The sequence below is a fragment of the Carcharhinus amblyrhynchos genome, chromosome 2, assembly GCF_965287045.1.
Source record: "Carcharhinus amblyrhynchos chromosome 2, sCarAmb.v2.hapA, whole genome shotgun sequence".
NCBI lineage: Eukaryota > Metazoa > Chordata > Chondrichthyes > Carcharhiniformes > Carcharhinidae > Carcharhinus > Carcharhinus amblyrhynchos.
Window position 1 is genome coordinate 150,876,646 of NC_137325.1, and position 24,854 is coordinate 150,901,499.

The 24,854-nt window shown below is 48.6% G+C and overlaps 1 protein-coding gene across 1 annotated transcript in view; it reads left to right on the plus strand.

Moving 5' to 3' along the window:
* LOC145359628 (plectin-like) overlaps positions 1 to 24,854 on the plus strand; it is a 128,586-nt gene that overhangs the window by 62,714 nt on the left and 41,018 nt on the right. Inside the window, exons 22-25 of the mRNA XM_080214330.1 lie at positions 7,514 to 7,870; positions 11,462 to 11,545; positions 13,323 to 13,427; positions 18,735 to 18,833. Of these exons, the coding sequence (XP_080070456.1) occupies positions 7,514 to 7,870; positions 11,462 to 11,545; positions 13,323 to 13,427; positions 18,735 to 18,833 (645 nt within the window). The remainder of the gene's footprint in view (positions 1 to 7,513; positions 7,871 to 11,461; positions 11,546 to 13,322; positions 13,428 to 18,734; positions 18,834 to 24,854) is intronic.

Sequence of the window (24,854 nt, forward strand, 5' to 3'; positions counted from 1 at the left end):
TGCGGGGACTCAGACTGAGATAGACACAGTGCAGAGTAAGAGCCGGCAGAGGGAGGCCGCGGGACTCAGACTGAGATAGACACAGCGCAGAGTAAGAGCCGGCAGAGGGAGGCTGCGGGACTCAGACTGAGATAGACACAGCGCAGAGTAAGAGCCGGCAGAGGGAGGCCGCGGGACTCAGACTGAGATAGACACAGTGCAGAGTAAGAGCCGGCAGAGGGAGGCTGCGGGACTCAGTGAGACTGAGATAGACACAGCGCAGAGTAAGAGCCGGCAGAGGGAGGCTGTAGGACTCAGACTGAGATAGACACAGTGCAGAGTAAGAGCCGGCAGAGGGAGGCTGTAGGACTCAGACTGAGATAGACACAGTGCAGAGTAAGAGCCGGCAGAGGGAGGCTGCGGGGCTCAGACTGAGATAGACACAGTGCAGAGTGAGAGCCGGCAGAGGGAGGCTGCGGGACTCAGACTGAGATAGACACAGTGCAGAGTGAGAGCCGGCAGAGGGAGGCTGCGGGGCTCAGACTGAGATAGACACAGTGCAGAGTAAGAGCCGGCAGAGGGAGGCTGCGGGGCTCAGACTGAGATAGACACAGTGCAGAGTAAGAGCCGGCAGAGGGAGGCTGCGGGACTCAGACTGAGATAGACACAGTGCAGAGTAAGAGCCGGCAGAGGGAGGCTGCGGGGCTCAGACGGAGATAGACACAGTGCAGAGTAAGAGCCGGCAGAGGGAGGCTGTAGGACTCAGACTGAGATAGACACAGTGCAGAGTAAGAGCCGGCAGAGGGAGGCTGTAGGACTCAGACTGAGATAGACACAGTGCAGAGTAAGAGCCGGCAGAGGGAGGCTGCGGGACTCAGACTGAGACAGACACAGTGCAGAGTGAGAGCCGGCAGAGGGAGGCTGCGGGACTCAGACTGAGATAGACACAGTGCAGAGTGAGAGCCGGCAGAGGGAGGCTGCGGGGCTCAGACTGAGATAGACATAGCGCAGAGTAAGAGCCGGCAGAGGGAGGCTGCGGGGCTCAGACTGAGACAGACACAGTGCAGAGTAAGAGCCGGCAGAGGGAGGCTGCGGGACTCAGACTGAGATAGACACAGTGCAGAGTAAGAGCCGGCAGAGGGAGGCTGCGGGACTCAGCGGGATTGTAGGGCTGGGGTGCATTTGCTTCAATGCAAGAAGTATAACAGGTAAAACAGATGAACAGAGAGCCTGGATTACTGCATGGAATTAAGATGTTATTGCAATTACAGAGACATTGTTAAAGGAGGGACAGGACTGGCAGCTTAACATTCCAGGATACTGTTGTTTTGGACGGGAAGGAAGAGGAAGCAAAAGGGGTTGGGGATTCGCATTGCTGATTAAGGAACACAGCATTGCTGTGTTGAGGGAGGAGATATTGGAGGGATCTTGTAATGACATAAGAACATAAGAACATAAGAAATAGGAGCAGGAGTAGGCCATCTAGCCCTTCGAGCCTGCCCCGCCATTCAATAAGATCATGGCTGATCTGTCGTGGCTCGGTTCCACTTTCCCGCCCTCTCCCCATAACCCTTAATCCCCTCTCTTATCAAGAACCCATCAACCCGCTTCTTAAAAATATTTAGCGAGGCAGCCTCCACCACTTCAACGGGCAGAGAATTCCAGAGATTCACCACCCTTTGAGTGAAGAAGTTCCTCCTCAACTCCGTTCTAAACCGCCTCCCCTTTATCTTGAGGCTGTGCCCCCTAGTCCTACTGTCTTTTTTGAGCGGGAAGAGTCTCTCCACCTCTATCCTATCCATCCCATTCATCATAGAACATAGAACATAGAACATAGAACATTACAGCGCAGAACAGGCCCTTCGGCCCACGATGTTGCGCCGACCAGTTACAAAAACAATGACCCACTAGCCTATACCAATCCCTTTTCGTCCATAAACCTATCCAGAGATCTCTTAAACGCCCCCAAACTAGACGCATCTACAACTGCAGCAGGCAGGGCATTCCAATCCCTCACCACCCGCTGGGTAAAGAACCTACCCCTGACATCCGTCCTGTAGCTACCCCCCCTTAATTTAAAGTCATGCCCCCTCGTGCTAGCTTTCTCCATCCGAGGAAAAAGGCTATCACTATCCACCCTATCTAAACCCCTAATCATCTTATATGTTTCAATAAGATCCCCTCTTAGCCGCCTTCTTCCCAACGAAAACAACCCTAGATCCCTCAGTCTCTCCTCATAGGACCTCCCCACCATACCAGGCAACATCCTAGTAAACCTCCTCTGCACCCTCTCCAACGCCTCCACATCCTTCTTGTAATGCGGGGACCAGAACTGCACACAGTACTCCAAGTGCGGCCGCACTAGAGTAGTGTACAGTTGCAACATTACACTGCGACTCCTAAATTCAATCCCCCTACCAATAAACGCCAAGACACCGTACGCCTTCTTGACAACCTTATCTACTTGATTCCCAACTTTCAGGGATCTATGTACACACACACCTAGATCCCTCTGTTCATCCACACTATTCAAAGTCCTCCCGTTAGCCCTATACTCGACACATCTGTTGCTCCTACCAAAGTGAATTACCTCACACTTCTCCGCATTAAATTCCATCCGCCACCTCTCGGCCCAGCTCTGCAACCTATCTAAGTCTCCCTGCAGACTATGACACCCTTCCTCACAATCTACCACACCTCCAACTTTGGTGTCATCAGCAAATTTACTAATCCACCCAACTATACCCTCATCCAGATCATTAATAAAAATTACAAACAACAGTGGCCCCAAAACAGATCCCTGAGGCACACCACTCGTAACTGCACTCCATGATGAATATTTACCATCCACCACCACCCTCTGTCTCCTATCTGATAGCCAATTCCTGATCCAACTTCCTAGATTACCCACAATCCCATACATCTGCATTTTCTGCAGAAGCCTACCATGGTGAACCTTATCGAACGCCTTACTAAAATCCATGTATACCACGTCAACTGCCTTACCCCCATCCACCTCTTTGGTCACCTTCTCAAAAAACTCAATAAGGTTAGTAAGGCACGACCTACCTGCTACAAAACCATCTTATACGTCTCAATGAGATCTCCCCTCATTCTTCTAAACTCTAACGAGTACAAGCCCAGTTTATTCAGCCTCTCCTCATGGCTCAATCCCCTCAACTCCGGTATCAGCCTAGTAAACCTCCTCTGCACTCCCTCCAGGGCCAAAATATCCTTGCGCAGGTGCGGCGCCCAAAACTGCACACAGTACTCCAGCTGCGGCCTCACCAATGTCCTATACAGCCGCAGCAAGACCTCCCTACTTTTATATTCAATCCCCCTCGCTATGAAGGCCAGCATCCCATTCGCCTTCCTGACCACCTGCTGCACCTGCAAGCTGGGTTTTTGCGACTCCTGCACAAGGACCCCGAGGTCCCTCTGCACCGTCACCTGCTGCAGTTTTTCGCCACGTAAGTAATAGTCCTTCCTACCATTCTTCCTACCAAAGTGGACCACCTCACACTTGCCAACATTAAATTCCATTTGCCATTTCCTGGCCCATTCGCCCAGCCTATCTAGATCCTTCTGCAGACTCTCCACACCCTCCGCACAATTTGCCTTTCCCCCAATCTTGGTGTCATCAGCAAATTTCGACACCCTGCACTCGGTTCCCTCCTCCAGATCATCTATATAAATGGTAAATAGCTGAGGCCCCAGCACCGACCCCTGGGGCACCCCACTAGTCACCAACCGCCAATCCGAATAGCACCCATTGACCCCCACTCTCTGCCTCCTATTTGACAACCAATCCTCTATCCACGCTAACACCCTACCCCCAACTCCATGTCCCCTGACCTTCTGCAATAACCTCTTTTGAGGTACTTTGACACATTATATGTGGAGCTCAGGATTAGGAAGGGTGAAATCACAATGTTGGGAGTGTACTGTAGACCTCCCAACAGCCCACAGGAGACAGAGGAGCAGCTGAGCAGTCAGATAATGCACAGTCTCTGAGAGTGCAGAGGAGATTTACCAGGATGCTGCCTGGTTTGGAGGGTAGGTCTTATGAGGAAAGGTTGAGGTAGCTGGGCCTTTTCTCTTTAGAGCAGAGGAGGGTGAGAGGCGACTTAATAGAGTTTTTTAAGATGATGAGAGGGATAGACAGAGTGGACATTCAGAGACTATTTCCTCGGGTGGTTGTAGCTGTTACGAGGGGGCGTAACTATAAGGTTCATGGTGGGAGAGATAGGAGGGATGTCCGAGGTAGATTCTTTACTCAGAGAGTGATTGGGGTGTGGAATGCACTGCCTGATGTGATAGTGGAGTCGGACACTTCAGGAACTTTCAAGCGGTTATTGGATAGGCACATGGAGTACACCAGAATGATAGAGAGTGGGATAGCTTTATCTTGAGTTTGGACATAGCTCGGAACAACATTGAGGGCCGAAGGGCCTGTACTGTGCTGTACTGCTCTATGTTCTATACTGGGAAGGTGTGAAAAAAGCAGGGTACAAAGAATAAAGAACAGTACAGCACGGGAACAGGCCCTTCGGCCCTCCCAGCCTGTGCCGATTATATTGTCCTATCTGGACCAGCTGCTTATATCCCTCTATTCCCCATCTCTTCATGTGTTTATCCAAATATGTCTTAAACGTCACAAATGTATCTCCCTCAACCACCTCACCTGGCAGTGCATTCCAGGCCCCCACCATCCTCTGTGTAAAAACCTTCCCCCGCACATCTCCATTGAACCTTCCTCCCTTACCTTGAACTTATGTCCCATTGTAATTGTCATTTCTGCCTTGGGAAAAAGCTTCCAACTGTTCACCCTATCTATACCCCTCATGATTTTATAAACTTATGTCAGGCTGCCCCTCTCCCCCATCTTTCCAGGGAGAACAATTCTAGTTTACCCAGTCTCTCCTCATAGCTAAGATCCTCCATACCAGGCAACATCTTGGTAACATTTTCTGCACTCCAAAGCCTCCACGTCCTTCTGGTAGTGTGGTGACCAGAACTGGACACAGTTTCCAAGTGTGGCCTAACCTACATTTTATACAACTGTAACATAATTTGCTAACTTGTGTACTCGATGCCCCGTCTGATGAAGGCAAGCATGCCGTATGCTTTCTTCACCACGTTTTCCACCTGTGCTGCCACTAAGGATCTGTGGACCTGTATTTCCAGATCTCTCTGTGTGTCTATGCTCCTGATGGTTCATTTATTTTATGGCTCCCACCTGAATTGGATTGATCAAAATGCATCGCCTCACATTTATCGGGATTAATTCCACCTGCTATTTCTCCTCCCAATTTTCCAGCCTATCTATAGTCTGCCATGAGGGACTTTGTCAAATGCTTTATTAAAGTCCATGTAGACAACATCCAAGGCCCTTTCCTCATCAATCATTTTTGTCACCTCCTTAAGAAACTCAAATTGGTGATACATGATCTCCCGTATAGAAAACCATGCTGCCTGTCGCCAACAAGGCCATTCAGTTCCAAAGGTGCATAGATCCTATTTTTAATAATCTTCTCCCACAGTTTCACTATCACTGACGTCAAGCTCTTTGGCCTATAATTACCCGGGTTATCCTTGCTACCCTTCTTAACTAACGGGACAACATTGGATATTCTCCAATCCTTTGGGACCTCACCAGTGGCCAATGAGGAAACAAAGATTTCTGTTAGAGACCCTGCAATTCCCTGGTTTGTCTCCCTCAGTAATCTGGGATAGATGCCATCTGGCCCTGGGGATTTGTCCACCTTAATGCTATTTAATTCACCTAACACTTCCTCCCTCGTACTGATGAACATAGAACACTACAGCACAAACAGGCCTTTCGGCCCACAAGTTGCACCGATCATATCCATACCTACCAGGCCATAGAACTATCTGTAACTCCCAATCCCATTAATTACATGTACTCATCCAGAAGTCTTTTAAAAGACCCCAGCGAGTTCGCCTCTACCACCACTGACGGCAGCCGATTCCACTCACTCACCACCCTCTGAGTGAAAAACTTACCCCTAACATCTCCTCTGTACTTGCTCTCCAGCACCTTAAACCTGTGTCCTCTCGTAGCGACCATTTCAGCCCTGGGAAATAGCCTCTGAGAATCCACCCTATCTATTCTTCTCAACATTTTATAAACCTCTATCAGGTCGCTTCTCAACCTTCGTCTCTCCAGGGAGAAGAGTCCCAGCTCCCTCAACCTAGCTTCATAAGGCATGCCTCCCAATCCAGGCAACATCCTTGTAAATCTCCTCTGCACCCTCTCAATAGCTTCCACATCCTTCCTGTAGTGAGGCGACCAGAACTGCACACAGTACTCCAAGTGGGGTCTGACAGGGGTCCTATAAAGTTGCAGCATTACCTCCCGAGTCCTAAACTCAATCCCTCGATTAATGAAGGCCAGTACACCATACGCCTTCTTGACCACATCCTCCACCTGCGAGGCCGATTTAAGAGTCCTATGGACCCAGACCCCAAGATCCTTCTGCCCCTCAACACAGCTAAGACTCCTACCCTTGATATTGTACTCCTTCATCCCATTGGACCTGCCAAAATGGACCACTACACATTTATCCGCATTGAAGTCCATCTGCCACTTCTCTGCCCAGTTTTGCATCCTATCTGTGTCACGCTGCAACTTCTGACATCCCTCCAGACTATCCACAACACCACCAACCTTCGTATCGTCAGTGAACTTACTAAGCCATCCCTCCACTTCCTCATCTAGGTCATTTATGAAACTGACAAACAGCAAGGGTCCTAGAACAGATCCCTGGGGCACTCCACTGGTGACCGACCTCCATGCAGAAAAAGACCCATCTCTCTGCCTTCTGCAGGCAAGCCAGTTCTGGATCCACAAGGCCAAAGCCCCTTTGATCCCGTGCCCTCTCATCTTCTCAAGAAGTCTCGCATGGAGGACCTTATCAAACACCTTGCTGAAGTCCATGTAAACCACATCCACTGCTTTTTCTTCGTCAATGTGTTCAGCCACATTTTCAAAGAACTCAACTAGGCTCGTAAGGCATGACCTGCCCTTGATAAAGCCGTGCTGACTATTTCTGATCATACTAAATTTGTCTAAATGCTCATAAATCTTGTCCCTCAGAATCCTCTCCATCAGCTTACCAACCACTGAGGTCAGACTCACCGGTCGGTAATTTCCCGGGCTATCCCTGTTCCCTTTCTTGAAAATAGGAACCACATCCGCAATCCTCCAATCCTCTGGAACCGCTCCCGTCTCCATCGACGATGCAAAGATCATCGCTAGGGGCTCTGCACTCACTTCCCTCACCTCCCACAGTAACCTGGGGTACATCCCATCCAGTCCCGGCGATTTATCTATCTTGATAGAATTTAGAAGTTCCAACACATCTTCTTTCTTAATGTCCACATACTCAATCTTTTCAGTCCACTGCAGACCTGCAGTACAGCTTCCCAGATCATTTTCCACTGTGAATACCGAAGCAAAGTACTCATTAAGCACCTCTGCCATTTCTTCCATTTGTTCTTTTCTGTTTAGGCGATGCGTGGAGAGGTTGAAGGTAACCGACCCCTCTTTGATAACCTGGAGAGTGAACTGAGCAAAGCCAAGCTGGTGAATGAACAGATGATCCACAGTCACAGTGAGCGAGATGTGGATTTAGATCGCTACCGTGAGTGTGTGCAGCAACTTCTGGAACATTGGCAGGGGATCCAGGCACAGATTGACATCCGCTTCCGAGAGTTGGAACAGCTTGGTCGACAGCTCAGCTATTACCGGGAGGCTCATGATTGGCTGATCCAGTGGATTCAGGAGACTAAAGAGCGTCAGGAGAAGATCCAGGCCAGACCAGTCAGAGACAGCAGGAGCCTGAAGGAACAGCTGCAGCAAGAGAAGGTACTTGGCAGGGGATGGGGCACTTAGGGAAGAGTGAACCCAGAGGGGACCCTGGGGAGAGGCAAGCCTACAACATGGGGAATTGAGTGGGGAGGGACCCAGGAGAAAAGGTAACAGGAAGAGGAGTAGAAAAGTATGAACCTGTTCTTCAATTCATACAAACTAGAAGCAGGAGTAGGCATTCAGCCCTTCAAGCCTGCTTCACCATTCATTTTGATCATGGCTGATCATCAAATTCAATATCCCGCTCCCCATATCCCTCAGTCCCTTTAGGCCCAAGAGCTATATCTAATTTATTCCTGAAATCAGAGAATGTTTTACATAAGAACATAAGAAATAGGAGCAGGAGTAGGCCATCTAGCCCTTCGAGCCTGCCCCGCCATTCAATAAGATCATGGCTGATCTGTCGCTGCTCAGTTCCACTTTCCCGCTTTCTCCCCATAACCCTTAATCCCCTCTCTTATCAAAAACCCTTCAACCCGCTTCTTAAAAATATTTAGCGAGGCAGCCTCCACCACTTCAACGGGCAGAGAATTCCAGAGATTCACCACCCTTTGAGTGAAGAAGTTCCTCCTCAACTTCGTTCTAAACCGCCCCCCTTTTATCTTGAGGCTGTGCCCCCTAGTCCTACTGTCTTTTTTGAGCGGGAAGAGTCTCTCCACCTCTATCCTATCCATCCCATTCATCATCTTATATGTCTCAATGAGATCTCCCCTCATTCTTCTAAACTCTAACGAGTACAAGCCTAGTTTATTCAGCCTCTCCTCATAGCTCAACCCCCTCAACTCCGGTATCAGCCTAGTAAACCTCCTCTGCACTCCCTCCAAGGCCAAAATATCTTTGCGCAGGTGCGGCACCCAAAACTGCACACGGTACTCCAGCTGCGGCCTCACCAATGCCCTATACAACTGCAGCAAGACCTCCCTACTTTTATATTCAATCCTCCTCGCTATGAAGGCCAGCATCCCATTCGCCTTCCTGACCACCTGCTGCACCTGCAAGCTGGGTTTTTGCGACTCATGCACAAGGACCCCGAGGTCCCTCTGCACCGTCGCCTGCTGCAGTTTTTCGCCCCGTAAGTAATAGTCCTTCCTACCATTATTCCTACCAAAGTGGACCACCTCACACTTGCCAACATTAAATTCCATTTGCCATTTCCTGGCCCATTCGCCCAGCCTATCTAGATCCTTCTGCAGACTCTCCACACCCTCCGCACAATTTGCCTCAACTACATTCCGTGGCAGTGAATTCCACACATTCACCACCCTCTGGGTGAAGAAGTTTCACCTCACCTGAATTCTAAAAAGTTTACCCCTTATCCTCAAACTATGACCCCTAGTTCTGCATTCCGCCACCATTGGGGATATTGATCAAGATTGATATTGCTTCGAGTACACCAGATATACTAGATCTACTGGTTCCCCTTTATCCTATGAGTTACATCCTTAGAAAAATAATAAATTTGTCCAATAAGATTTCCCTTTTTCAAAACTAGATTGACTTTTTGTAATTGCCTTGTTGAGACTTGCTGACGAACAGATTCCAGCATTTTCCCAACAACTTGACATTATACAAACGATTCAGTGTTTTCTCTCCATCTCCTTTCATGAAAAGTGGTGTAACATCTGCCAACTTCCAGTCAGAAGGACAATTCTGATTCTCAGGAATTTTTGGAAGATCAGAGCTAGTGCAATCACTTTCTCTGAAGATATCTCTACTGGAACTTTGGATGTAACACAGTAAGAAGTCTCACAACACCACGTTAAAGTCCTACAGGTTTATTTGGCACTAGTTTTTGGAGTCTCAGACTCCTTAATATGGATTGCTTCATCGGCATCTCCACACTCTAGGTGTACGCCAGGAGTCCTGCAGATTTGTTGGAATTTAGTCTCAAAACTTCACCAATACATTTTCTCTACTGATTTAATCTTCCTCCTCTGTTTAGCCCCTAGTTTACCATCTATTTTTGCTATGATAGTTGTGTCTCCCACTGTGAAGACAGCACAAAATATTTGTTCAATTTCTTTGCTATTTCGTCATTCTCTAATGATAATTTCTCCTGCCTCTGCTTCTAAGGAGCAACATTTACTATAAATGAGTCCCAGTGTTTGCTGACACATGCTATTCTTCATTTCCACCCATACTGATGTTCATTGTGGTGATAATATTTGGTGCAGGAATGAGACAAAAGCTCGTCTTTCACCTTCAACAAGTTTATTCTTCAAACAACTCAGTCGAGTTACAAGCTACGGACCTTTAATTTCAATGTTTTACTTCGTTCGCTGTTATACAATTCCAGTTAAACTCTCTCTCCCTTTCTGTTCCACTCTGTTTGCCTTTATCCACATCGCTATATTGTTGCAATACCTTAACCTTTCTCTTTGGGTTTCTAAGTCTTCTGGAAAGTCAGAAGCTTTTTCCCAGGGTGGAAGAGTCAATTACGAGGGGGCACAGGTTTAAGGTGCGAGGGACAAGGTTTAGAGGAGATGAGCAAGGCAAGTTTTTTACACAGAGTGGTGGTTGCCTGGAAGTCGCTGCCGGGGGTGGTGCTGGAAGCAGAAATAACAGTGACATTTAAGAGGCGTCTTGACAAATACATGAATAGGATGGCAATAGAGGGATATGGTCCCCAGAAGCGTAATAGATTCTAGTTCAGTCAGGCAGTATGGTCCACGCAGGCTTGGAGGGCCAAAGTTCCTCTGTTGTAATTTTCTTTGTTCTTTACCTGAACCCTCCCCCTCTTACACTAAATCCCTATCCACAGCCCTAGTTATACAATTGACCTGATCACTGATCCCAGTCCAGTTGAAGTGCAGCCCATCAGTGATAGCTGATTCTTGGCCCTCCTCCTCCCATTCCAACTTGCTTTCCAGCCGTGCAGAGACATCCTCAATCCTGGTACTGAGCAGGAACACAACCTTTGGAGCTGCCAACCTTGGCAGCAGAGAGCAGTATCTATCCCCATAGTGCCCCCTGTTACTATCACATTCCTCTTCTGAAGACATTCACACAGCAAGTGGTTAGGGTCTGGAATGTACTGTCTGAGAGCAAGGTGCAGATAGATTCACACAGCGAGTGGTTAGGATCTGGAACGCGCTGTCTGAGAGTGTGGTGGACATAGATTCACACAGCGAGTGGTTAGGATCTGGAACGCGCTGTCTGAGAGTGTGGTGGAGATAGATTCACACAGCGAGTGGTTAGGATCTGGAACGCGCTGTCTGAGAGTGTGGTGGAGATAGATTCACACAGCGAGTGGTTAGGATCTGGAATGTACTGTCTGAGAGTGCGGTGGAGACAGATTCACACAGCGAGTGGTTAGGATCTGGAATGTAATGTCTGAGAGTGCGGTGGAGACAGATCCACACAGCGAGTGGTTAGGATCTGGAATGTAATGTCTGAGAGTGTAATGGAGACAGATTCTGTCCCTCCTCCCCCACTGTCTCCTCTCCCCCTCTTCCTTCCCCGCCACCATCCCCCTTTCCCTCACGCTCTGTTTCACCTCCCCCCTCCCTCTCCCCACCTTTCCCTCCCACTTCCCTTTCATCCTTCCCCTGATTGCTCTGCTAATTCAGCTATTTTGTGGTTTTACAGAAAGTATTGCAGGAAGTTGAGAAGAATCGAGACAAGGTGGATGAATGTGAGAAATTTGCGAAACAATATATCGATGCCATCAAGGTAACAAAATAAAAATAACACAAAAAAATCAGTACAGTGTCTGACCAAACACCTTCACACACTCGTTCACGCGCTCGCTCTGGCACTCGTTCACGCACTCGCTCCGGCACTCGTTCACGCACTCGCTCCGACACTCGTTCACGCACTCGCTCCGGCACTCGTTCACGCACTCGTTCACACACTCGTTCACGCACTCGCTCCGGCACTCGTTCACACACTCGGTCCCGCACTCGTTCACACACTCGGTCCCGCACTCGTTCACACACTCGGTCCCGCACTCGTTCACGCACTCGCTCCGGCACTCGTTCACGCACTCGCTCCGGCACTCGTTCACGCACTCGCTCCGGCACTCGTTCACGCGCTCGCTCTGGCACTCGTTCACGCACTCGCTCCGGCACTCGTTCACGCACTCGTTCACAGACTTGCTCCCACACTCGTTCACACACTCGCTCACGCACTCGTTCACGCACTCATTCACACACTTGCTCCCTCACTCGTTCACACACTCGCCCCCGCACTCACTCCCACACTCGTTCACACACTCGGTCCCGCACTCGTTCACACACTCGGTCCCGCACTCGTTCACACACTTGCTCCCGCACTCGTTCACACACTTGCTCCCGCACTCGTTCACACACTCGGTCCCGCACTCGTTCACACACTTGCTCCCACACTCGTTCACACACTCGGTCCCACACTCGTTCACACACTTGCTCCCACACTCGTTCACACACTCGGTCCCACACTCGTTCACACACTCGGTCCCGCACTCGTTCATGCACTCATTCACACTTGCTCCCTCACTCGTTCACACACTCGTTCACGCACTCGCTCCCGCACTCGCTCCCACACTCGTTCACACACTCAGTCCCGCACTCGTTCACACACTCGGTCCCGCACTCGTTCACACACTCAGTCCCGCACTCGTTCACACACTCGGTCCCCCACTCGTTCACACACTCAGTCCCGCACTCGTTCACACACTCAGTCCCGCACTCGTTCACACACTCGGTCCCGCACTCGTTCACACACTCGGTCCCGCACTCATTCACACACTTGCTCCCTCACTCATTCACACACTTGCTCCCTCACTCGTTCACACACTCGCTCCCGCACTCGTTCACACACTCGGTCCCGCACTCGTTCACACACTCGGTCCCGCACTCGTTCACACACTCGGTCCCGCACTCGTTCACACACTTGCTCCGGCACTCGTTCACGCACTCATTCACACACTTGCTCCCTCACTCGTTCACACACTCGCTCCCGCACTCGCTCCCACACTCGTTCACACACTTGCTCCCGCACTCGTTCACGCACTCATTCACACACTTGCTCCCTCACTCGTTCACACACTCGTTCACACACTTGCTCCCTCACTCGTTCACACACTTGCTCCCGCACTCGTTCACACACTTGCTCCCTCACTCGTTCACACACTCGCTCACGCACTCGTTCACACACTCGCTCACGCACTCGCTCCCACACTCGTTCACACACTTGCTCCCGCACTCGTTCACGCACTCGTTCACACACTCGCTCCCGCACTCGCTCCCGCACTCGTTCACACACTCGGTCCCGCACTCGTTCACACACTCGGTCCCGCACTCGTTCACACACTCGTTCCCGCACTCGTTCACACACTCGGTCCCGCACTCGTTCCCGCACTCGTTCACACACTCGTTCCCGCACACATATCCATATAGGTTTTGAGTTGAGCAGATGATTGTGTGACCAGCTGCACCGATATTAACCCCGGGATATTATGTTTTCATAGGACTATGAGCTTCAGTTAGTTACCTATAAGGCTCAGATGGAACCTGTTCTGTCTCCTGTGAAGAAACAGAAAGTAATTTCTGCCTCTGACACAATCATCCAAGAGGTAAGGAGCGGTGTCAATGTTACAGCACCCAGGCCCATCTGACCAATCAGCAACAGCCACTGATCTCCATACTGACTGAGCAGCCAAGCAGACTGAGGGATCAATGAGCCAATCACTGATTTCAATCCTCTGGGAGCTCAGTATTATTCTGGGCAGTAAGGAACATGCGCCGTTGATAGAACAGTACAGCACAGTACAGGCCCTTTGGCCCTCAATGTTGTGCCAAGCTATGTCCAAACCCAAGATCAAGCTATCCCACTCCCTATCATTCTGGAGTGCTCCATGTGCCTATCCAATAACCGCCTGAAAGTTCCGAAAGTATCCGACTCCACCATCACAGCAGGCAGTGTACTCCACACCCCAATCACTCAGTAAAGAATCTACCTCGGACATCCCCCCTATATCTCCCACCATGAACCTTATAGTTATGCCCCCTAGTAACAGCTACATCCACCCGAGGAAATAGTCTCTGAACGTCCAATCTGTCTATCCCCCTCATCATCTTATAAACCTCTATTAAGTTGCCTCTCATCCTCCTCCGCTCCAAAGAGAAAAGCCCCAGCTCCCTCAACCTTTCCTCATAAGACCTACCCTCCAAACCAGGCAGCATCCTGGTAAATCTCCTCTGCACTCCCTCCAGTGCTTCCACATCCTTCTTACAGTGAGGTGACCAGAACTGAACACAATATTCCAAATGTGGTCTCATCAATGTCCAGTGTAGTTGCAGCATAATCCCACGGCTCTTAAACTCAAATCCCCTGTTAATAAACACTAACACACTATAAGCTTTCTTCATGTCTCTATCCACTTGAGTGGCAACCTTCAGAGATCTGTGGATATGAACTCAAGATCTCTCTGTTCCTCCACATTCCTCAGAACCCTGCTGTTGACTCTGTAATCTAAATTCAAGTTTGTCCTACCAAAATGAATCACCTCACACTTATCAGGGTTAAACTCCAACTCCCACTTTTCGGCCCAGCTCTGCATCCTATCCATGTCTCTTTGCAGCCTACAAGAGCCCTCCACCTCATCCACTACTCCACCAATCTTGGTGTCATCAGCAAATTTACTAACCCACCCTTCAGCCCCCTCTTCCAAGTCATTGATAAAAATCACAAATAGCAGAGGACCCAGCACTGATCCCTGTGGTACACCGCTGGTAACTGGCCTCCAGTCTGAAAATTTTCCCTCCACCACCACCCTCTGTCTTCAATGCGACAGCCAGTTACTTATCCAATCGGCCAAATTTCCTTCTATTCCACACCTCCTTACTTTCTTCATGAGCCTACCATGGAGAACCAGGATCATTCCTATTTCCCTTCTTGAAGAGAGGAACAACATTCGCCACTCTCCAGTCCTCTGGCACAATCCCCGTGGACAGTGAAGACCCAAAGATCAAAGCTAAAGGCTCTGCAATCTCATGCCTTGCCTCCCAAAGTATCCTAGGATGTATCCCATCTGACCCAGGGGACTTATCCACCCTCAGGTTTTTCAAAATGGATAATATATCTTCCCTCAGAACATCAACCTCCTCCATCCTATCAGCCTGTATCATGCACTCATCCTCAAAAACATGGCCCCTCTCCTTAGTGAACACTGAAGAAAAGTATTCATTCAACGCCTCACCTATCTCTTCTGACTCCATGCACAAGTTCCCACTACTATCCTTGACCAGCCCTAACCTCATCCTGGTCATTCTTTTATTTCTCACATAAGAGTAAAAACCCTTGGGGTTTTTCCTTTATCCAACCCGCCAAGGACTTCTCATGCCCCCTCCTAACTCTCCTAAGCCCTTTCTTTAACTCATTCCTAGCTACCTTGTAACCCTCAAGCGACCCAACTGAACCTTGTTTTTTCATCCTTACGTACGCTTCCTTTTTCCTCTTAACAAGACATTCAACCTCCTTTGTGAGCCATGGTTCCCTCACTCGGCCATTTCCTCCCTGCCAGACAGGGACATACCTATCAAGGACACACAGTATTTGTTCCTTGAGAAAGCTCCACTTTTCGTTTGTGCCCATACCTGACAGTTTCTGCTCCCAGATTACCACAGGACAGGTTCACTACAGGGGTGTACCTCTTCAGCAGAGATCAGTGCATCATGCTCAGGAGAAGACATATTATCAGGCTACCATTTTACCCTCCCTTCTCTGAGCCGAGGGATACTGAAGCTAACTGAAGTTCTGTCATTGCCACCTAAACTCAGACCTGGAAGCATCAGATGCTTGCTATGATCAGAGCAGTTGCGTAGTGCTGAGGCAGTTAGCTACTGGGAGAGCTGAGCAGTATTGAATACTGCTATTCTCTGCCCGTTGAAGTGGTGGAGGCTACCTCGCTGAATATATTTAAGTCACGGGTAGATAGGTTTCTGATAGACAAGGGAATTAAGGGTTATGGGGAGAAAGCGGGAAAGTGGAACTGATCCACTTCAGATCAGCCATGATCTTATTGAATGGTGGGGCAGGCTCAAGGGGCTAGATGGCCCACTCCTGCTCCTATTTCTTATGTTCTTATGCTCCCTAATTCTTGCCTAATCACATCATAATTACCCCTGCCCCAATTATAAACCTTGCCCTGCCGTGTGACCCTATCCCTCTCCATTGCAATAATGAAGGACACCGAACTGTGGTCACTATTTCCAAAGTGCTCCCCCACAAACAAATCTAACACTTGGCCCAGTTCATTACCCAGTACCAAGTTCAATGTGGCTCCACCTCTTGTCAGCTTATCCACATATTGTGTCAGGAAACTCTCCTGCACACAATGTACAAAAAGTGTCCCATCTGAACTATTTGGCCTATAAAGGTTCCAATCAATATTTGGAAAGTTAAAGTCACCCATGACAACTACCCTGTGACTTCCACACCTATCCATAATCTGCTTTGCCATTTCCTCCTCCACATCTCTATTACTGTTTGGGGACCTGTAGAAAACTCCTAACAACGTGACCGATCCTTTCCTATTTCTAACTTCAGCCCATATTACATCAGTGGACAGATCGCCCTCGAAATGCTTTTCAGCAGCTGTTAAACTATCCTTGATTAACAATGTTACTCCTCCACCTCGTTTACCGCCTTCCCTACACTTACTGAAACATCTATATCCCAGAACTGCCAACAACCATTCCTGTCCCTGTTCTAACCATGTCTCCGTAATGGAATAGAATCCCTACGGTGCAGAAAGAGGCCATTCAGCCCATCGAGTCTGCACCGACCATAATCCCACCCAGGCCCTATCCCTGTATCCCTACATATTCATCCGCTAATCCCTCCAACCTACGCATCCTGAGACCCTAATGGGACAATTTTAGCATGGCCAATCCACCTAACCTGCACATCTTTGGATTGTGGGAGGAAACCGGAGCATCTGGAGGAAACCTACACAGACATGAGGAGAATGTGCAAACTCCACACAGACAGTGACCAGAGCCGGGAATTGAACCCAGGTCCCTGGAGCTGTGAAGCAGTAATGGTCACAGCATCATAGTCCCAAGTACCAATCCACGCTCCAAGTTCACCTACCTTATTCCTGATGCTCCTTGCATTGAAGTAGATACACTTCAATCCACCATCCTGTCTGCCTGTACACTCCTGCGACCTTGGTACCTTCCTCAGTACCTCGCGATCCTCAACACTGGCTTTTGGACTACATCTCATTTTCCCATTGCCCTGACAAATTAGTTTAAACCCCCCCTGAAGAGCCGTAGCAAATTTCCCTCCCAGGATATTAGTGCCTCTCTGGTTCAGGTGCAAACTGTCCTATTTGTACAGGTCCCACCTTCCCCAGAATGTGCTCCAATTATCCAGGTAAATGAAAATCTCTCTCCTACACCATCACTGCAGCCACATGTTAATCTGTACTCTCTCCCTGTTCCTCAACTCACCAGCACATGGCATGGGGAACAAACCAGAGATGACAACATGCTTTGTTCTAGCTTTCAGCTTCCAGCCTAGCTCCCTAAATTCCTGTTTTAAATCCCCATCCCTCTTTCTACCTACGTCGTTGGTACCGATGTGCATCACAACCTGCGACTGATCCTCCTCCCCCCATTTAAGGATCTTGAAAACACGGTCCGAGACATCACGGGCTGTTGCACCCGGAAGGCAGCATACCATCCGTGAGTCTCTTTTGCTGCCACAGAATCTCCTATCTGTCCCTCTAACCATCGTGTCTCCAATTACTGTTGCTCTCCTGCTCTCCTCCCTTCCCTTCTGTGGCACAGGGACGGACTCAGTGCTCAAAGTCCAGTCACTCTGGCTTACCACTGGTAGGTCGTCCCCTCAACAGTATCCAACGTGGAATACTTGTTGCTGAGGGGAACAACCACAGGGGATCCCCCCACTGGCTGCTTCCTCCCAGCCGCTCTCACTGTCACCCATCTATTTTCATTTTTTGGAGTCTCCAAATCCCTGAAGCTTTTATCTATGATCACCTCTGCCTCTCGAATGATCCAAAGTTCATCCAGTTCTAGCTCCAGTTCCCTAACGTGGGTTTTGAAGAACTGGAGATAGGTGCACTTCCCACAGGTGAGATCAGCAGGGAGACTGACGGCACCCCTCACCTCAAACATCCTGCAGGAGGAACATTGCACTGCTTTCACTGCCATTCCCTCTAGATAAAAAAGAAAGATCTTGCCTGATTTTCCTCACTCCTTTAGTTTAGAGGAATAAGTGAAAAAAAAAGAAAGCTTATCTGCTCTCACTCCAAGCTTTTTTTTCAGGTTAGAGGAGGGGGGAGGGTGGGAGACTTTACACGTATAGTGTCTCAGGTTCCCTGCCTGTTCAAATTTATTGGGCAAAAAAAAAACTTCCCAGGTCTCACTGGGGCCTACTTCTGGTTTTACACTCCTGGTTTAGAAAAAAAATTCTGAAAAAAGTGAGGTAAAAGTCCCTGTTACCGATAAGCTCTCTTCACTGAATAACCACTCCAGCTGCTCCCCTGGAAAACAACTGGGAAGGTTCAACTGTAATCCACTTAAGATCAGCTGTAATCCACTCCTGGCCAATCACAATTTAGCTCCAGGGTCCCTGAGGGTTGGCAAGGGTCACTGAGGGTTGGTGAAGGTCACAGGGTCGGTGAGGATCACAGGGTTGGCAAGGGTCGGTGAGGGTCCCAGGGCCTGTGAGGGTCACCAAGGGTTGGTGAGGGTCACAGGGTCAGCGAGGGCTACTGTGGGTTGGCAAGGGTCGGTAAGGGTCACTGAGGGACAATGAGGGTCAAAGTGGGTTGGTGAGGGTCACAGGGTTGGTGAGGGTCATTGCAGGTTGGCGAGGGTCAGTGGGACTGACTGCTTCTTTTGTTTTTCAGTTGGTGGACCTGCAGACTCGTTACATCGAATTGATGACTCTGTCCAGGCAGTACATCAAGTTCATCACCGTCAATCTTCATCGACTCGAAAATGAGGAGGTGAGGCTTCTACAAGTTCTGATTGCAGGGTGAGAGGTCAGAATGCAGGATCAGGGGTTAGCGTTCACAGTGGTGTGTGCGAGGGGGCCAGTGAATGTAATGGAGCTCCAAACACACACTGGTTCACAGACACACTCGGTTACTCACACATGCACTCTTGCTGTCTCTCTCACACACAGACACATTCATTTTCATACACACACTCACATAGACTCACTTGAACACACACACAAAGGAAAAGAAAATTCCAGCACAGGAACAGGCCTTTCAGCCCTCCAAACCTGCACCGACCATGCTGCCTGACTGAACTAAAACCTCCTACCCTTCCGGGGATCATATCCCTCTATTCCCATCCTATTCATGTATTTGTCCAGACACCCCTTAAAACTCACTACCGTATCCGCTTCCACTACCTCCCCCGGCAGTGAGTTCTAGGCACTTACTATCCCCTGTGTAAAAAATCTGCCTTGTACATCTTTAAACCTTGCCCCTCGCACCTTAAACCTGTGCCCCCTAGTAATTGACTCTTCCACCCTGGGAAAAAGCTTCTGACTATCCACTCTGTCCATGTCTCTCATAATCTTGTAGACTTCTGTCAGATCCCCCCTCAACCTGCATCGCTCCAGTGAGAACAAAACAAATTTCTTCAACCTCTCCTCATAGTTAATGTCTTCCATACCAGGCAACATGCTGGTAAATCTTTCCTGTACTCTCTCCAAAGCCTCCACATCCTTCTCGTAGTGCGGCGACCAGAATTGAACACGATATTCCAACTCACTAAGGTTCTATAAAGCTGCAGCATGACTTGCCAATTTTTAAACTCAGTGCCCCAGCCGATGAAGGCAAGCATGCCGTATGCCTTCTTGACGACCTTCTCCACCTGCATTGCCACTTTCAGTGAGCTGTGTACCTGTACACCCAGATCCCTCTGCCTATCAATACCCTTAAGGGTTCTGTCATTTACTGTATATTTCCTATCTGTATTAGAGTTTCCAAAATGCATAACATAGAACATTACAGCGCAGTACAGGCCCTTCGGCCCTTGATGTTGCGCCGACCAGTGGAACCAACCTAATTACGATCACTAGAGAGGTAGTGCTTGATAGACTAACGGGACTGATGGTGGACAAGTCCCCAGGACCGGATGGAATGCATCCCAGGGTTCTCAAGGAAATGGCAGAGGTGATAGTGGATGCCTTAGTGATTGTTTACCAAAATTCGCTGGATTCCGGGGAAGTGCTGGAATATTGGAAAATGGCTAATGCTACGCCGCTGTTTAAAAAAGCTAGTAGACAAAAGGCAGGGAATTATAGGCCGGTTAGTTTAACGTCGAGTTAGAAAAATCTAGCACGAGGGGGCATGGCTTTAAATTAAGGGGGGGTAGTTATAGGACGGATGTCAGGGGTAGGTTCTTTACCCAAAGGGTGGTGAGGGATTGGAATGCCCTGCCTGCTGCAGTTGTAAATGCGCCTAGTTTGGGGGCGTTTAAGAGATCCGTGGATAGGTTTATGGACGAAAAGGGATTGGTTTAGGTTAGTGGGTCATTGTTTTGTAACTGGTCGGCGCAACATCGTGGGCCGAAGGGCCTGTTCTGCGCTGTAATGTTCTATGTTCTATGTTCTAAATGCTTGAATCCGTCATCAAAGAAGAAATAGCGAGGAACCCGGAAAGGAATGGTTTGATAGAGCAGACGCAGCACGGATTCGTTAAGGGGAAGTCATGTTTAACAAATTTATTGGATTTCTATGAGGATGTGACTAGTGCAGTAGACAGAGGGTAACCAGTGGATGTGGTGTTTCTAGATTTTCAAAAGGCGTTTGATAAAGTGCTTCACAAAAGGTTGCTTCAGAAGGTTACAGTGCATGGAGTTGGGGGTAAAGTGTTCGCGTGGATAGAGGATTGGTTGTCTAATAGGACTGCCGGCATTGGACTGGCGTAAACACAGTAAAAAGTCTGACAACACCAGGTTTTAGTCCAACCTATTTATTTGATAATATTCTCACAAGCTTTCGAGGGGTTACCCTCTTCGTCAGGTGAATGGAGAGTTCTGGCCTCAGACAGAGCATATAAAGCACAGACAGTTTAGAGATTACTGATTAAAATGCGAATCCTTACACCTAACCTGCTGTTCAAGACCTGAAGTGGCTGACAATGTGAGTGGTAGGAGCACTGATCACAGTTTAAAGAGATGTGTATTGTCTCCAGACAGTACAGTAAGTGAGGTTTTGCAAACCCAGGCAAGTCACGGGGGTTACAGATAGTGCGACATGAACCCAAGATCCCTGTTGAGACTGTCCTCATGTGTGCGGAACTTGGCTATCAGTCTCTGCTCAGCGACTCTGCGCTGTCGTGTGTTATGAAGGCCGCCTTGGAGAGGCGCCCACATTGGGGAGACCATGCAGACGCTACGACAACGGATGAATGAACATCGCTCGACAGTCACCAGGCAAGACTGTTCCCTTCCTGTTGGCGAACACTTCAGTGGTCACGGGCATTCAGCCTCTGACCTTCGGGTAAGCATTCTCCAAGGCGGCCTTCACGACACACGACAGCGCAGAGTCGCTGAGCAGAGACTGATAGCCAAGTTCCGCACACATGAGGACGGTCTCAACAGGGATCTTGGGTTCATGTCGCACTATCTGTAACCCCCATGACTTGCCTGGGTTTGCAAAACCTCACTTACTGTACTGTCTGGAGACAATACACATCTCTTTAAACTGTGATCAGTGCTCCTACCACTCACATTGTCAGCCACTTCAGGTCTTGAACAGCAGGTTAGGTGTAAGGATTCGCATTTTAATCAGTAATCTCTAAACTGTCTGTGCTTTATATGCTCTGTCTGAGGCCAGAACTCTCCATTCACCTGACGAAGAGGGTAACCCCTCGAAAGCTTGTGAGAATATTATCAAATAAATAGGTTGGACTAAAACCTGGTGTTGTCAGACTTTTTACTGTGTCTAATAGGAGGCAGAGAGTTGGTGTCAATGGGTGCTATTTGGATTGGCGGTTGGTGACTAGTGGAGTGCCGCAGGGATCGGTGCTGGGACCTCAGCTATTTACCATTTATATAGATGATCTGGAGGAGGGGGCTGGGTGTAGGGTGACGAAATTTGCTGATGACACGAAGATGAGTGGAAAAGCAAGTTGCGCGGAGGGTGTGGGAAGTCTGCAGAGGGATCTAGATAGGCTGAGTGAGTGGGCGAGGACCTGGCAGATGGAGTACAATGTTAGCAAGTGTGAGGTTATCCACTTTTGCAGAAATAATAGTAGGAGGGATTACTATTTAAAGGGCAAAAAGCTGCAGCATGCTACAGTGCAGAGGGACCTGGGGGTCCTTGTGCATGAGTCGCAAAAACCCAGTCTGCAGGTGCAGCAGGTGATCAAGAAGGTGATTGGGATGCTGGCCTTTATAGCGAGGGGGATTGAATATAAAAGCAGGGAGGTCTTGCTGCAACTGTACAGGGCACTGGTGAGGCTGCAGCTGGAGTACCGTGTGCAGTGTTGGTCTTGCGCAAGGATATTTTGGCCTTGGAGGGAGTGCAGAGGAGGTTCACTAGGCTGATACCGGAGATGAGGGGGTTGGTCTATGAAGAGAGACTAAATAGACTGGGTCTGTACTCGTTGGAGTTTAGAAGGATGAGGGGGGATCTTATAGAGACGTATAAGATAATGAAAGGGATGGATAGGGTAGAGGTAGAGAGATTCTTCCTGTTTAGAAAGGATAGCAGGACTAGAGGACATAGCCTCAAGATAAGGGGGGAGGCACTTTAGATCAGAGTTGAGGAGGAACTTCTTCACTCAAAAGGTAGTGAATCTCTGGAATTCTCTGCCAGTTGAAGTGGTGGAGGCTACCTCGCTAAATATATTTAAGACACGGGTAGATAGGTTTTTGATAGACAGGGGAATTAAGGGTTATGGGGAGAGAGTGGGAAAGTGGAACTGATCCACTTCAGATCAGCCATGATCTTATTGAATGGCAGGGCAGGCTCGAAGGGCTAGATGGCCTACTCCTGCTCCTATTTCTTATGGTCTTATGCTCTTATGACCCTCTAACCTAAACTATTCCAATGTTATCCATATACCTATCCACTGACCATCTGAACACCCTTAAAGTTGGCGAGTCCACAACTGCTGCAGGCAGGGCATTCCACGCCCTTACTACCCTCTGAGTAAAGAACCTAACTCTGACATCCATCCTATAATTACCACCCCTTAATTTAAAGCTATGTCCCCTCGTGTTAGCCATCACCATCCGAGGAAAAAGGCTCTCACTATCCACCCTATCTAACCCTCTGATCATCTTGTATGCCTCAACCTTCTTGTATACCTCTTGTATACCTCTCAACCTTCTTCGTTCTAATGAAAACAACCTCAAGTCCCTCAGCCTTTCCTCATAAGACCTTCCCACCATACCAGGCAACATCCTGGTAAACCACCTCTGCACCCTTTCTAATGCTTCCACATCATTCTTATAATGCAGCAACCAGAACTGTACGCAATACTCCAAGTGCGGCCGCACCAAAGTTTTGTATAGTTGCAACATGACCTCACGGCTCCGAAATTCAATCCCTCTACCAATAAAAGCTAACACACCGTACGCCTTCTTAACAACCTTATCAACCTGGGTGCCAACTTTCAGGGATCTATGCACATGTACCCCGGGATCTCTCTGCTCGTCAACACTACCAAGAGTTCTTCCATTAGCCCTATATTATGTAATCCTGTTACTCTTTCCAAAGTGAATCACCTCACACCTTTCCACATTAAACTCCATTTGCCACCTCTCAGCCCAGCTCTGCAGCTTATCTATGTCCCTCTGCAAACTGTTACATCCATCCTCACTGTCTACAACTCCTCCGACTTTGGTGTTGTCCGCAAATTTACTAACTCGTCCTTCTACACCCTCATCTAGGTCATTTATAAAAATGACAAACAGCAGTGGCCCCAAAACAGATCCCTGAGGTACCCCACTTGTAACTGAACTCCAGGTTGAATTTTTCCCATCACCTTCTATCAGCTCGTCAATTCCTGATCCAAACTGCTAAATCACCCTCAACCCCATGCATCTGCATTTTCTGCAGTAGCCTACCATGGGGAAGCTTATCAAACGCTTTGCTAAAATCCATATACACCACGTCAACTGCCTTACCCTTATCCACCTCTATGGTCACCTTTTCAAAAAACTCGATAAGGTTTGTGAGGCACGACCCTTCACAAAACCACGTTGACTATCCCTAATCAATTTATTTCTCTCTGGAGGATTATAAATCCTATCCCTTATAATTCTTTCCAAAACTTTGCCCACAACAGAAGTAAGGCTCACTGGTCTATAATTCCCAGCATGGTCTCTACTCCCTTTCTTGAACAAGGGGACAACATTTGCTATCCTCCAGTCTTCCGGCACTATACCTGAAGCCAATGACGACATGAAGATCAAAGCCAAAGGCTCTGCAATCTCCTCCTTCGCCTCCCAGAGAATCCTACGGTAAATCCCATCCGGCCAAGGGAACTTATCTAAGAATTGCTAACACCTCCTCCTTAAGTGCCTCAATCCCGTCTAGTCTAAAAGCCTGTATCTCAGTATTCTCCTCGACTACATTGACTTTTTCCTGCGTGAATACTGACGAAAAATATTCATTTAGTGCCTCTCCTATCTCTTCAGGCTCCACGCACAACTTCCCACTACTGTCTCTGACTGGCCCTAATCTTGCCAATCTTTTATTCTTGACATACCGATAGAAAGCTTTAGGGTTCTCCTTGATCCTATCCGCCAAAGTCTTCTCATATCCTCTTCTAGCTCTTCTTAACACTTTCTTTAGCTCTTTCCTGGCTAATTTGTAACTCTCCAGTGCCCTAACTGAGCCTTCACATCTCATTTTTACATAAGCCTCCTTCTTCCTCTTCACCAGAGATTCAACTTCTTTAGTACACCAAACATTTGTCTGGATTAAACTCCATCTGCCATCTCTCCGCCCAAGACTCCAACTGATCTATATCCCGCTGTACCTTGTGATGGTCTTC